The following is a 12,636-nucleotide window of genomic DNA, read 5'->3' on the forward strand; positions in this document are numbered from 1 at the left end:
AGCAGTACTGCTTGTGTTCAAATGCCTTAAAGGATTTGTAATGAAACAGGTTCACTAAAAGTAATTTTACTTACAGTCTACCCTCCTACACCAAGATATATCAATAGATATGAATCCAACAGAGACTGGAGATGGAATGTAGACAAATCTTACTCATAAACACCACGTTGTGCTCTGGAATTCCCCCCGTGACAGTTATCCTAGGGCAAATTCTCAGACTTCTGTAGAAACTGGTTTGGTTTGGTCATTGCATGAAGCTCTTTTTACAGGAATCTTGTGCACTTCAGAAAGAAGTAAGACATTTATATACATCAGCACCAAACTAATCCACCAAACTAAGACACTAGTACAAGGAAGATTGAGAGACAGGAACTGAGGGGATGGAGAAAAATCAGGGGCTTCCAGTCAGACCAGCTGGGTATTTATGCTCAGCCATCATTAGCGTTGAATGGCGAAAATTACCCAGCCTCGCGGAGACTCAAGCCTTTGGGCAGATTTTTGTTTTGTTTATTTTGTTTTTTCATTTTTAGAAGAAAATACCTATTTTACCTTGTCCGGTTTTCTGAATAAACGGCCACTACGAAAATAGGAATAAAGTTGTGTTTAAAGAATGGGATGCTCAAACAGTGCTTTGCAATTAACCTAAGGTATGTAAAAATACAGTGAATTTTAGGGTAAAGGTTTTGAAAAGTGTATAGTCAAATTTCTAACATTACACAGCACACTGAAATACACTGCCAAGTAATTTTGCTAGTTCCATTTTTGCCAAGTTGAAAGCAAGCTGCAGGGCCCAGGAGCGGTTAAAGATTAAACATAAAGGGTATTTTCTTGCCTACCCTAACAACTTGCTCGGAACTCACAGATCACCCGTGGTGTGGAGCCCTACTCTAAGGACGAGAGAAGTTAGTACCATCCAAACGCAATGTGAAATTGGCCAAGAAAGCGCGTAAACGCTTAAGCCAATTTTAGTGAAAGAGCAAGCGCCCCAAGGGCTGGTTTTGGCGAGATCTCGAGAAGCGAAGGAATTGGTAGCGTTCGTGAACCCTCTCGCGAGAGGTTTCGACGCCACGTCAGAAACTAGAGATCCTGACGCCGAGCGACAGGTGCTGGAACAAACCAACGGTGAAAAGCGGCGGACGCATAGGCGCTTCGGTGGGCAGGACTTCCGCCGGAAATGGGGTGGTCTGGGAAATCTCCGAGCTGAATTCAGGCCGGGTGTTTCCCTGCAGGTCTGGCCTGGGGGCTGGGTGAAGATGGCTTGTGCCGCTGCGCGGTCCCCGGCCGACCAGGACAGGTGAGTCCGGAGAGAGGACGGGGCTTGCGGCGAGCCCGCGGGTGTTGCGCAGCCTTCCCCAGCCCTGAGGAAGGCTCGCCGGGGGAGCTCAGCCCCAGCCCCGGGCTCCGGGCCTGTCCTCCGGCGTCCGTTCCTCCCTGAGGCCGGCTGCGCCAGGGCTGTCCGCAGGTCCCTAGATCCCAACTTAACGTAGCTCAGTGTTTACCTGTACGTGAGACAGAGGACTTTGGGTGCTACGTGGACATGACGTTAAGTAATCACAGTGTGAAAAATCTGTTCTTTCAGTTGTTGGTATGTTCGGAAAGGCTCGTTTGAGTTCTTTCAAGCCTTTAATACCTCTGACTCCTTAGTTTCTATATGAGAGAGCAGGCCCCGCCCTCAGAAGTTTTTGACAGGCACCTGTATCTAATTGAACAGTTACGGCGCTGCTTCCTTCCTTCCTCCCTCCCTCCCTCTAGCAAGTGATGTTTTTTTCCATCTAAGATAGTAAGTTAAAGTTCGCTTTTTAAGTAGAGGGGAGGCAGTTTAAAGAAAAAAAGTTAAGCACATAATAGTATAGGTGTACCGGCAATCCTGATGATGATGATGATGAAAGAAAGAATGAATGAATTTTTGGAAATATTTCTCTAGTGATACCAGCTGGGCTTTTCCTGTGGCAGGTTCATTTGTATCTATCCTGCTTATTTAAATAACAAGAAGACCATAGCGGAGGGGCGGCGAATCCCCATAAGTAAGGTAAGCGGGCTGTTACTTCTGTCTTTGAGGGCCTGGGGAGGTTGTATTGCCAGGGCCACAAAGGCTTCTTTTACTTTACTCCATTGTTTGGGGCATGAGGAGAACGGCAGCCAACAATTGGGGTGCTTTCGTTAATAATGGTGATGCAGGAGGGCACTGATTCATAACTGAAAGAATTTTTTAAGTGGTTCTTCATGAGCCTGTGTTTGAAGGAAGTTGGGGGTGGAGCGTTGTAGGGTTTGCACGTTTTTGTTTTTTTAAACTTAAGGTTATGACACTCTTTCCCTTAATAAAGGAAACCAAAATTATGGCATTGTACAACATGATATACAGGATGCAGCTGAGTTTTTAAACAAGACTTGCAGAAAATTCAGATATGTTGAGTTTTACAGTTTTATGTCTGTTATCATCGTCATCGTCTTCTTTTTGAGAGGGGTAAAGTTACTTTAAAATTAATACTTTTTAAAAGTAGGTGTTTATAGTTTTAAAAGAGATGATTTCCCCCTTGTGCTGTTTCAGTAGAAAAACCCAAGTTCTTAGTTGGCTTTGTGGCTTAAGTTTAGAAAGTGCCTAGTGCCAAGTGAAGGGGGTCTTTGTAGCTTTTCATTTTCAAAACTAATGTTATAGTCTATTTTTTTTAAGATTAATTTACATTTTATAATCTGATGATGGATTTAAGGAACTTGGCCTGAAGCAGTACATTATTTTTGTGTTATTTAATATCTCTCATTTTACTGCTTAAATGTGTAGAGGAAAGTCTACTTTGCTGCTACAGGGTAAAAGAGAAGACGCCAAAGCACTGATTCAGAGTAATGCCTAACATCAAGCCACATTGACAGAGGCCTCTGGAAGCAAGCTCTCAGGATAATTTGGAGAATGATTGAATTGTTTTTAGCTTTATTGATTTATAGCATACATACATAAACATATATAAATCTTGTGTTTATTTTGATTAAATTTCATAAAATGAGTACGCATGGGTAACCAAGCACCCAGATTTTAAAAAGAACATGTTACCAGCACTCAGGAAGATTCCTTTATGTCCCTTCCCAGTCTCTGTTCCCTCCACATACACTCACTACAAAGGATGACCCCTGCCCTGACTTCCGATACCGTAGATTACTGTTGCTTGTTTCTTATTTTGTTTCAGTGGCATTACACGCTATGTACTTTTATGTCTGTCTGATTTCAATGAACATGAAGCTTATGACGTTTCAGCTTACGAGTGCTTATACCCTGCACTTGTGAGTGTAGTTTGTTGAATCTCATTGCTCTGTTGTAGGGTTTCCCGACAGCAGCACCACCAGCGTTTTGAGCCAGATGATTCATGGTTGCAGAGGCTGTGCTGTGCTGTGCTGTGGGGGGTTTAGCGGCATCCTTGGCTTCTACCCACCAGAAGCCAGTGCCCTACCCCACCCTAGTTGTGATGATCAAAAATGTCTCCTAGCATTGCTGAATGTCAGGGGGCAAAATTACCTTGCTGAAAGCCACTGCTCTGTAGTACTGCATTGTGTGTATATACCACAGTCCAGCCTACTATTGATGGATAGTTGGGTTGTTTCTAGTTTGGGGCTATTAAAAATAGTGCTACTGTGAACATTGTTGAGGTTGTCTATTTTGTATTTTTCCTCAATACATACCTATAGCAGTGGAATTGCATGGCCATAAAAAATGCATATATTTAACTTTAGTAGATGCTGCCAAACAGTTTTCTAAAGTGGTTGCATCTGTATTATGTAGACTTCTTGAAAAAAAGACCCTTGTGGCAAAGACAGTTCCTAGCATATATTTATTTAATAGACAGATGTGTCCATCAAAATGTACCATTAATGACTACAGAATTCTGAGGGCTTCTGGAGGAGCCAGAAAGGGAACTTGGTGATAAGAACAAACACTGCTCCTCATTAAGCAGTGGAATCTCCATTACCCATACTAAGCTTTGTCTATCCTGAATACTGTTGTTATACCTTATAATTTGCTGAGTATGGAAACCAAAGAGTAAATACAGACAGACAGAAAGAAAGAAAGGAGGGAGGGAGGAAATGGTTGCATCTGTAATAGTTGTTTAACCAGTATTAACCCTGTGAAGTTTATGTTCTCTTGGAAGGGAGGTGGATACACAAGTATGAATCAGTGTGAGTCCCAGGAATTTAAAAATTACAATTGAAACAACTGTACCTAGTAAAAAAAAAAAGAAACCTAGGATTTTGGTATGTGTTTTGATCATAGTATTTGAAATGATTTATACAACAATGTAGCAATATCCACTTAAAGCTGAGCTATTTAGTGTTTTTGTTTTTAACTTTTCAGGCTGTTGAAAATCCTACAGCTACAGAGATTCAAGATGTATGCTCAGCAGTTGGACTTAATGTATTTCTTGAGGTATGATATGGTTCTTTGTTCACTATTTTCCATACTCATCTCATTGACATAATAACTTTCTTAAAGCCTGTTTTTATTTATTTCTTTATGTTAGAAAAATAAAATGTACTCTAGAGAATGGAATCGTGATCTTCAGTACAGGGGCAGAGTCCGGGTCCAGCTCAAACAGGAAGATGGCAGCCTCTGTCTTGTACAGTTCCCATCACGTAAGCTTTTTTTAATGAATGAATTAAGTTTGGGATAGGTTACTCCTCTACACTGCCAAATATGTTCTAAAACTGACCTTTTGACAGGTCAAAAACATAATTTGCATTCTATAGATTAATTTAGAAAAAGGGCTACTGCTGATGCAGAGAGGTAAACAATGCTTTTAACTTCTTTTAAGTTAAGGACCTTTGAGAATGTGATGAAACCTACTAATCATTTCTCCAAAAAAAAAAAAATTGTTGCGTGAACATTTTATAAAACTCTGGAAGTCCCATCATTGTTCCCAGGTTAAGAATGTGAAATTATTAAATGGTCATACATTACTGCTATTTCAGATCCTAGAGACCCTTGAGGTCTGTTATTCATTTCTATCAGTAAATTTAAGAAGCCATATTGAGGGCTTCCCTGGTGGCGCAGTGGTTAAGAACCTGCCTGCCAATGCGGGGGACATGGGTTCGAGCCCTGGTCTGGGAAGATCCCACATGCCGTGGAGCAGCTAAGCCCGTGCGCCACAACTACTGAGCCTGCGCTCCAGAGCCCGTGAGCTACAACTACTGAGCCCACGTGCCACAACTACTGAAGCCCGCGTGCCTAGAGCCCGTGCTCCACAACAATAGAAGCCACCGCAATGAGAAGCCCGTGCACCGCAACAAAGAGTAGCCCCCGCTAACTGCAACTAGAGAAAGCCCGCGCACAGTAACTAAGACCCAACGCTGCCAAAAAATAAATAAAATAAATAAATTTATTAAATAAAAAAATAAAAAGCCATATTGAGGGAATTCCCTGGCGGTCCAGTGGTTAGGACTCTGTGCTCTCACTGCCAGGGGCCTGGGGTTCAATCCCCAGTCAGGGAACTAAGATCGCACAAGCTGCGTGGGGTGGCCAAAATAAATAAATAATTTTAAAAATTAAAAATAAAAAGCCATATTGAGTGAAAAACGCAAGAGATATGCATAGTGTGGTGCCACTTAGGTATACATTTAAATACAAAATATTACTGTTTATTGATTGATGTATATGCAATATTGTTTATTGACATATATATAAACACTTTTGAAATGGACTGGAAGAAAACACCAAGTCTCAAGGTACTAGTTAACCTAATGGCGAGTAGGGGGTGAGGAGTGTGGTCAGGGGTGTGATGGTCAGAGTAGATTGTAGCATTAGTTCTAGTGTTTTATTTCTTAAAAAACAACGAGAACCAAACAAAACATACTTCAGTATTCCAATATATTAACTCGGTGTATTGGGAAGATGAGTATTTATTTACATGTAATTCTTTACTTTTCTGAATTTTTTATTTTAAAAAATATGTTCTAGGTTTTTTAAATGGAGCTGTTAATTTTTTTCTTGACACTATAACCCCAAAGTGACAACTGAATTGTTTTTAATTGAATTAAAATAACTGGTTATTATTCTAACATAATTATTTGGTTATTAGTATCTACCAAAACCTGTCAGGATTGGTAGATATTTCTAGAAGCTTAAGGGTCTGACTCAGGAATGACAGGTAGTATATTCAGTGTATTTTTTCTTTTCTTTGGCATCTTCCTACACTACTTCTTACAAGTCAAAAGACAAAAAAACAAAAACAAAAACCATCAACCTTTTGCTTTGACTAGTTAATAACATAGAAGTAAAAATTACAGTTGAAAAGATGTCGCTTACTGTTTCCAGTAAGAAAATAGTAAGAAAGTAAAAAGAACAACGCTGAGCAGTGGGGTGTGTTGAAAGCAGCTACTGGAGCTGGAGGAGGTGGTTGGTGCCCAGAGCAGGGGTGCATGTATGCATAGATCATTTGGACATGTGAGTAACATATTTTGTAGCTTAATGACATGGGTTTTTGTTGTAAGACTGAGAGGGCTTGTGCTTCCTAGCTTAAGTTACAATGATATCCTGACTCTGTTTCCAGCTTGTTATGTTTAGATATATTTTCCTTTGATCTTCAAGTCAATTCCTAGGACCAAGATCAACATTTTTATTTCAAATAAAGTGTTCTAAATTTTTATTTTGTTCATTTAAATATTTCAGCATTGTTCTTAATACGTTTTCTCCAGGAAAGGTCCCCACTTGAGCAAATCATTGTCTTCATGGTCATTTGGTTTTTTCATTTTAAATTCTTATTTTCTTGATGTGGTGATGATTTCTTAAACTTTATGATTTTCAAGTTAGCAACCTTTTATGTCTTATTTCTCAGATTATACACTAAGCCTAACTTCTTGTTCCTAGGTAAGTCAGTAATGTTGTATGCTGCAGAAATGATACCTAAACTGAAAACAAGGACACAAAAAACAGGAGGTGGTGACCAAAGTCTTCAGCAAGGAGAGGGAAGTAAAAAAGGGAAAGGAAAGAAGAAGAAGTGACCTGGTATGAGAATCAAGGATGTGGTACTACTGTAAGAGACATGAATGGAGGTTTCTCATTTGTATCTGAGAGAAACAGAAGCTTTCTGTTTGCATCATTTAACTGAACTATGAACATTTGTGCCTCCCAGCTTCAGCATCAGAGTTGACAATGAAATAAATTTACATCAGAAGTATGCATCCAGCTCTTAGGCAGTATAAAAGAAATTTTTTCTTTTTGCCTTTTAAATGCAGAATTTTTGTGAAAGAAAGAATCATGTTTTTAAATGGACAGTGGACTCTACCATAAGTTACTTGAAATCCTATATCTGTTTGTCCTCTGTGTAAACGTGTTTCAGATAAATGAGTTTAATGAGATTTGAAGTACACATTTTGTTCATCTTTTAAGTTAATGAAATAAAATTTCAAACTGACTTTTGTAGCTTTTGCTTACGAACTAATTAATGCCAGTAGAGGAGATAAAGAGGATAAAACGGGGAGTGGAAGCGTAGTGTGAGCCTAAAACCAGAAGAAAGTGGTTAAATCCTTTTGGAGGTCTATGAACAGGCAGTCTGTAGATCATATTCTTTTTTTTTTTTTTTTTTACTTGGAGTTTAGTTGTTTTACACTGCTATGTCAGTTTCTGCTGTACAGCAAAGTGAATCAGCCGTACATATACATATATCCCCTCATTTTTGGATTTCCTTCCCATTTAGGTCTCCACAGAGCACCAAGTAGAGTTCCCTGTGCGATACAGTAGGTTCTCATTAGTTATCTGTTTTACACATAGTAGTGTATATATGTCAGTCCCAATCTCCCAGTTCATCCCACCCCCCCGTTCCCTCGTGGTATCCCTATGTTTGATCTCTATGTCTGTGTCTCTCTTTCTGCTTTGCATATAAGATCATCTATACCATTTTTCTAGATTCCACATATATGCATTAATATATGATATTTGTTTTTCTCTTTCTGACTTCACTCTGTAGATATATTCTTCTACTCAATTATTGTAATTGAATTGTTTAATCAATTACTAGTTTGTTGGCATGTGGAAAGTCCTGGAGTTTAAGCTTTAGATTTGCTTATTGTGTAGACTTAAGAATATTATTTTAATTGGAGTTCTAAAATTACCTATGCTTTAGCACCTTGACATAAACAGTTTTTCAAGAAACTAAATTGGATTGGTGATTCTGACTTTATTCCAAAGCACTGTTCTAAAAGTGGTGATTTTGTATAAAATTTAAGAGACTCCTTATCCAGCCATATGTTTTTGTCTACTGATCATCTCTTGGGGAACTGCCTTCCCTGACTCCATATGCTTCTGGAAGGGCAGTTAATTACAGGACTGCATCCTGACCACAGGATATGATCCAAGCCAGGCCAGTGGATTATTTCTCACGAATTTTAAATCTGGAGTAGAAACACAAGTACAGATGGTGATGGGAATTGTTTACAAATTTGAGCTATCCTGATTCCTGTCTTCCTGAGGCCTGGTATAGCTCTTCTGTGAATCTTATGAGCTCCCTTATGTCCTTCTTTAAATCCCCATTTCTTTAAGTTTTCATTGCTTGATATCAAACAATTCCAAGTGATTACAGAATAAACGAAGCCAGACTTTCAGAGCTTTAAAAGGGGTTACACATCCAGGCTGTATGAGATGATCCACTGGTATGCAGGAAGAAGTATTAGAATTGCTACTTAGGTTTTTTTCTCTCTAATGACTTCTGTTGTTAATACGTTTTATAGTGAACATAATAGTACAGCAGTTTATATATCAGACTTACAAATAAATACAGGGGTGCAAAACATGATTCAGAGAAGCCCTCTTTGGGGAAGTGTATCACTTAGGAATGTGTTTGGCTGTGTAACAAAACAATGAGGAACTTAAGCAGGAATTAAATTTTTTCAAATAACATGAAACCCAAAGGTTATTATAGGTGTTGGTTAGGTTGCTCAGTGATGCCCTCATACCTTTCTACTCCACTATCCATGGCATGTTTCTAACATCCTTACAGTTGTCGCAAGCTTGTAAAAGGGCTGATACCAGACCCGACATTGTATCAGAGTTCCACATCTGTCCCCCCCTTAAAAGGAAAGCCAAAGATTTCTCAAAATCCCTCCTGGCCAACTTTCACTTAAGTTTCATTGTCGAGAACTCTGGCACAAAGTGAAATACAGCCTTTCAGTCCTGATAGTAGACGCAGCCAAGGAAGTGAGTAGTTGAGAGTGGATACTGGGGCAGTCAACTTAAAAGATTTCGTACAGAAAGATGACTAGAATCTAAAATTCTTTTAGTTATGGGGCAATAGGATTGTCAGAAAAGGTTTCACAACTATTGCTGTAACATATTGCTGTTTCTTCATCTTGCTGCAATCAGTGAATAATTAACTTTGCTTCTTCCCAATCAAGTGAAAAATAGACTCTTTTCTAATGAGCAAAATTGAGCATTTATTCATATGTTGAAATGTCATTTGTATTTATTTCAGTGAATTATGTTCACATCCTTTGCCTTTTTTTTTAAGGACTTTATTGTTATCAATATTATACTTGTACATAATTTAAAGAGCCAGCCAGTTTTAATAGTTTCAATTTTAGGCATTAACTTCCATCTGTAGAAGAGGATGATTTCGTTTTCCTTCCTTTACCCCCAACACATGCATGCATCTTTCCCATCTTCCCTCCTACCACTGTATTTTATAATTTTAATCACTATTCAAAGTTTACATTATTATCCTGTATTCCATTCATAGCTGAACCACGTAGTACTTTTGCTGTTCAAAATTATGGTCAGGGATCCAGCAGCACTGGGCTCCCCTGGGAGCTTGTGAAAAATGCAGAATCTCTGGCCCAAGCCCAGAACTGGAATGCATTTAGGAAGATCCCCAGCTGATCTCCAGAAACACTCTTGAGTATGCTATGGTTATTTTTTATTTCTTCGGGGCTAATTTTTTTTCTTTTATTTGCTCAGTTTTCTGAATATTTGTCACTAACTCAGCCATAAACTATCAGTTGTCAAAACGTCCTTACAAATAGTTTGTTCACATCAGATAGTTTATTTTTTTTGTTTTTTATTAATTTATTTTATTTTTATTTTTGGCTGCATTGGGTCTTCATTGCAGTGTGCGGCCTTTCTCTAGTTGCTGCGAGCAGGGGCTACTCTTCGTTGTGGTGAGCAGGCTTCTCATTGCAGTGGCTTCTCTTGTTTTGGAGCACGGGCTCTAGGTGCGCGGGCTCAGTAGTTGTGGCACGCAGGCTCAGTAGTTGTGGCTCATGGGCTCTAGAGCGCAGGCTCAGTAGTTGTGGTGCATGGGCTTAGCTGCTCCGTGGCATGTGGGATCTTCCCAGACCAGGGCTCGAACCCGTGTCCCCTGCATTGGCAGGCGGATTCTTAACCACTGCACCACCAGGGAAGCCCAAGTAGTTCATTAATTTCATCTTTTTAAAGAAGTCTCTTCTGGAGCCTTTCACCTGGCTCTAATCTCTACTAGTTACCCTTTCCACCCAGTGCACAGCTTCACTCAGGGCTCTCTCTTAACCATCATTCAGAGTGTGACTCGCTTCACTACTTTGCTGTTTTTGGATATCCTGTATTTCTGCATGTTATGTATTCTTTCTTGAGTTACTTCTTTGTTTTGTGTAGCCCATCTTCAGGATCTTCCTGGGAAAAATGTAAGGGAGGTAAATGTTCTTAGACCTTGCATATCTGAAAGTGTCATCATTCTACACTCACACTGTTTGGCTGGGTATAGAACTAGAATTGGAAATCATTTTATTTCAGAAGTCTAAGGGCATTGCTTCATGGTCTTCTGTTGTAGCCATTCTAGTTCATGATCTATCGTGACTCACATTTTTCTTACTGAAACTCGGATCTCAGTATTCTTAAATATCACAATAGTGTGCTTTGTGTGGGTCTCCTTTTGTCTATTGTACTAATGGGCCCTTTCAATATGGAGACTTGTGTTCTTCAGTTCTGGGAGATTTTCTTGAAAATTTCATTGATGATTTTTCTCCCCTTTCTGATCTTGGAATTGCTTTTTTTAAAAAATTAGACCAACAGCTTTATTGAAAGATGAGAACAGAGCCCCTCTTCCCCCAGGGTCCTTGTGGCATCGACCTCAGGCTCTGAGCATCCAGGCATCCTATAGCCGGAGAGCTGATCTTGGAATTCCTTATTTGAATATTGGACCTGCTGGGCAAGTCCTAAACTTTTCTTATCTTTTTTTCTTCTTATTTCCATTTCTTTGTCTTTATGTTCTGTTTCCTAGAATTTCTCAGCTTTATCTTCCAACCCTTCTATTGAACTTTTCATTTTTCTTGTTATTTTCAACTTCTGTAAGCTCTTTTGTCATCTAAATGTTTCCTTTTTCTAGCATTCTATTCTTATTTCATGGATGTAATTTCTTCTTTCTTAGAGGGTATGGTTTATATCCTTTTACTTCCAAGTCACTTTTTTAAAAAATTGTTTTTATTTAGATCCCTGTCATGTTTAAGTGGCTTTCCTTAATTTTTTTTTTTTAAGAGTGAAAGACCAAAAAAGTTGATTGGAAGTTCTGAGCACATAAGAAGGGCTTGCAGACTGTGAGTTTCACTAAAGGGATATCTGGCTGAGACATTTTAGGGGAAACTTCCAAGATCAGAGGTGTTTTCTCTTAGGCTGATGTGCTTCCCCAGAGAGAAGTCTAAGAAGCTTCCAGGAGGATAAAGATCTGGGAGCCTAGTGGGAGAAGGCAGGGTGGGGCTAATGGGTCTCAGCATTTAGTCGCTCAATCCTGTTTTTAATGCAACTTCCCTCCCTTAACTCTGCCTGTGTCCCCTACTCCAAAGATCCTCTTACTATCTCCAGAGGATAAACCTCCAGTCTTTACTTGGATATGAATAGTTCTTCCCTAAACCCTCTTTTTTTTTTAGTTTCCTCCCAACGTTAAGATGCTCTTTGCAGTTATTTTGATATTGAGGGTAACTATAATGAAATTTCTGTACCCAAAGAGAGACTAGGTGGGGTAGGCAGAATGGGCTGCTCTCCCTACCACTTGCCACCCGTGCAAAAACAAAAACAAAAATAAAACAAAACCACCTGTGAGTATGTTACTTTACATGGCAAAAGGCTTTGCATATGAGATTAAGGATCTTGAGCTGGAGAGAGTATCCTGGATTATCCAGGTGGGCCCAATGTAATCACAAAGTTGCTTATAAAAGGGAAGCAGAGGTCAGAGTACCAGGTAGCTACAAACCGAGGAATGCAGACAGCATGTAGAAGCTGAAAGCAGCAAGGAAATGGATTCTCCCCTACAGTCTCCAGAGGTAATGCAGCCCTGCCAACCTCTTGGATGTCTGACCTTCAGAACTGTAAGCTAATACATCTGTGTTGTTTTAAGCCACTGAATTTGCAGTAATATGTTACAGCAACAATAGGAAACTAACACACCAGGTGAACTAATGAGCTAAGACAAACTCTCCAGACCTTGGGATTCTTGACCTTACTAGTAGTCTCTACCAGTAGTTCTTGTTGGCAAAAAATTAATCAGTCGATCTAAGAAAGAACGGGAAAATTTTATTCAAGCCAAATTTGAGGATTGAGCATCCTCAAACCTGGGAAGAGCATCTCAGAAAGCTCTGAGAATTGTCCTGCCCATTAGAAGTCAAGACACAATTTATATATGGTTTTTTTTGAGACAG

At 39.5% G+C, this 12,636-nt stretch overlaps 1 protein-coding gene across 4 annotated transcripts; it reads left to right on the forward strand.

The window, feature by feature from the left end:
- Positions 1 to 1,137: 1,137 nt before the first annotated feature.
- SRP19 (signal recognition particle 19) lies at positions 1,138 to 7,394 on the forward strand. Of its 4 annotated transcripts, XR_014261918.1 has the most exons (6): positions 1,138 to 1,294; positions 1,954 to 2,029; positions 4,340 to 4,411; positions 4,506 to 4,617; positions 6,296 to 6,424; positions 6,848 to 6,985. XR_014261918.1 is itself a non-coding variant. In XM_082455855.1 (5 exons), the coding sequence occupies exons 1-5, from the start codon at positions 1,254 to 1,256 to the stop codon at positions 6,979 to 6,981; spliced, it is 435 nt and encodes a 144-aa protein (XP_082311981.1). In that variant the 5' UTR covers positions 1,139 to 1,253; the 3' UTR covers positions 6,982 to 7,394. The 4 variants fall into 4 exon arrangements, 2 of the variants coding, with proteins under 2 accessions (XP_082311981.1, XP_082311982.1); XM_082455855.1 differs by lacking the exon at positions 6,296 to 6,424 and having other exon boundaries at positions 1,139 to 1,294; positions 6,848 to 7,394; XR_014261919.1 differs by lacking the exon at positions 1,954 to 2,029 and having other exon boundaries at positions 1,151 to 1,294.
- Positions 7,395 to 12,636: the final 5,242 nt, after the last annotated feature.

This window comes from Balaenoptera physalus (assembly GCF_965194825.1).
Source record: "Balaenoptera physalus genome assembly, chromosome: 3".
Taxonomy (NCBI): domain Eukaryota; kingdom Metazoa; phylum Chordata; class Mammalia; order Artiodactyla; family Balaenopteridae; genus Balaenoptera; species Balaenoptera physalus.

Excerpts from the sequence above, each read along its gene's own strand:
- SRP19 (XM_082455855.1), top strand. The coding sequence starts at position 1,254 with ATGGCTTGTGCCGCTGCGCGGTCCCCGGCCGACCAGGACAG. Across the intron at positions 1,295-1,953 it reads TCCCCGGCCGACCAGGACAG|GTTCATTTGTATCTATCCTG; the intron begins GTGAGTCCGGAG and ends TTCCTGTGGCAG. Across the intron at positions 4,618-6,847 it reads TCTTGTACAGTTCCCATCAC|GTAAGTCAGTAATGTTGTAT; the intron begins GTAAGCTTTTTT and ends TCTTGTTCCTAG.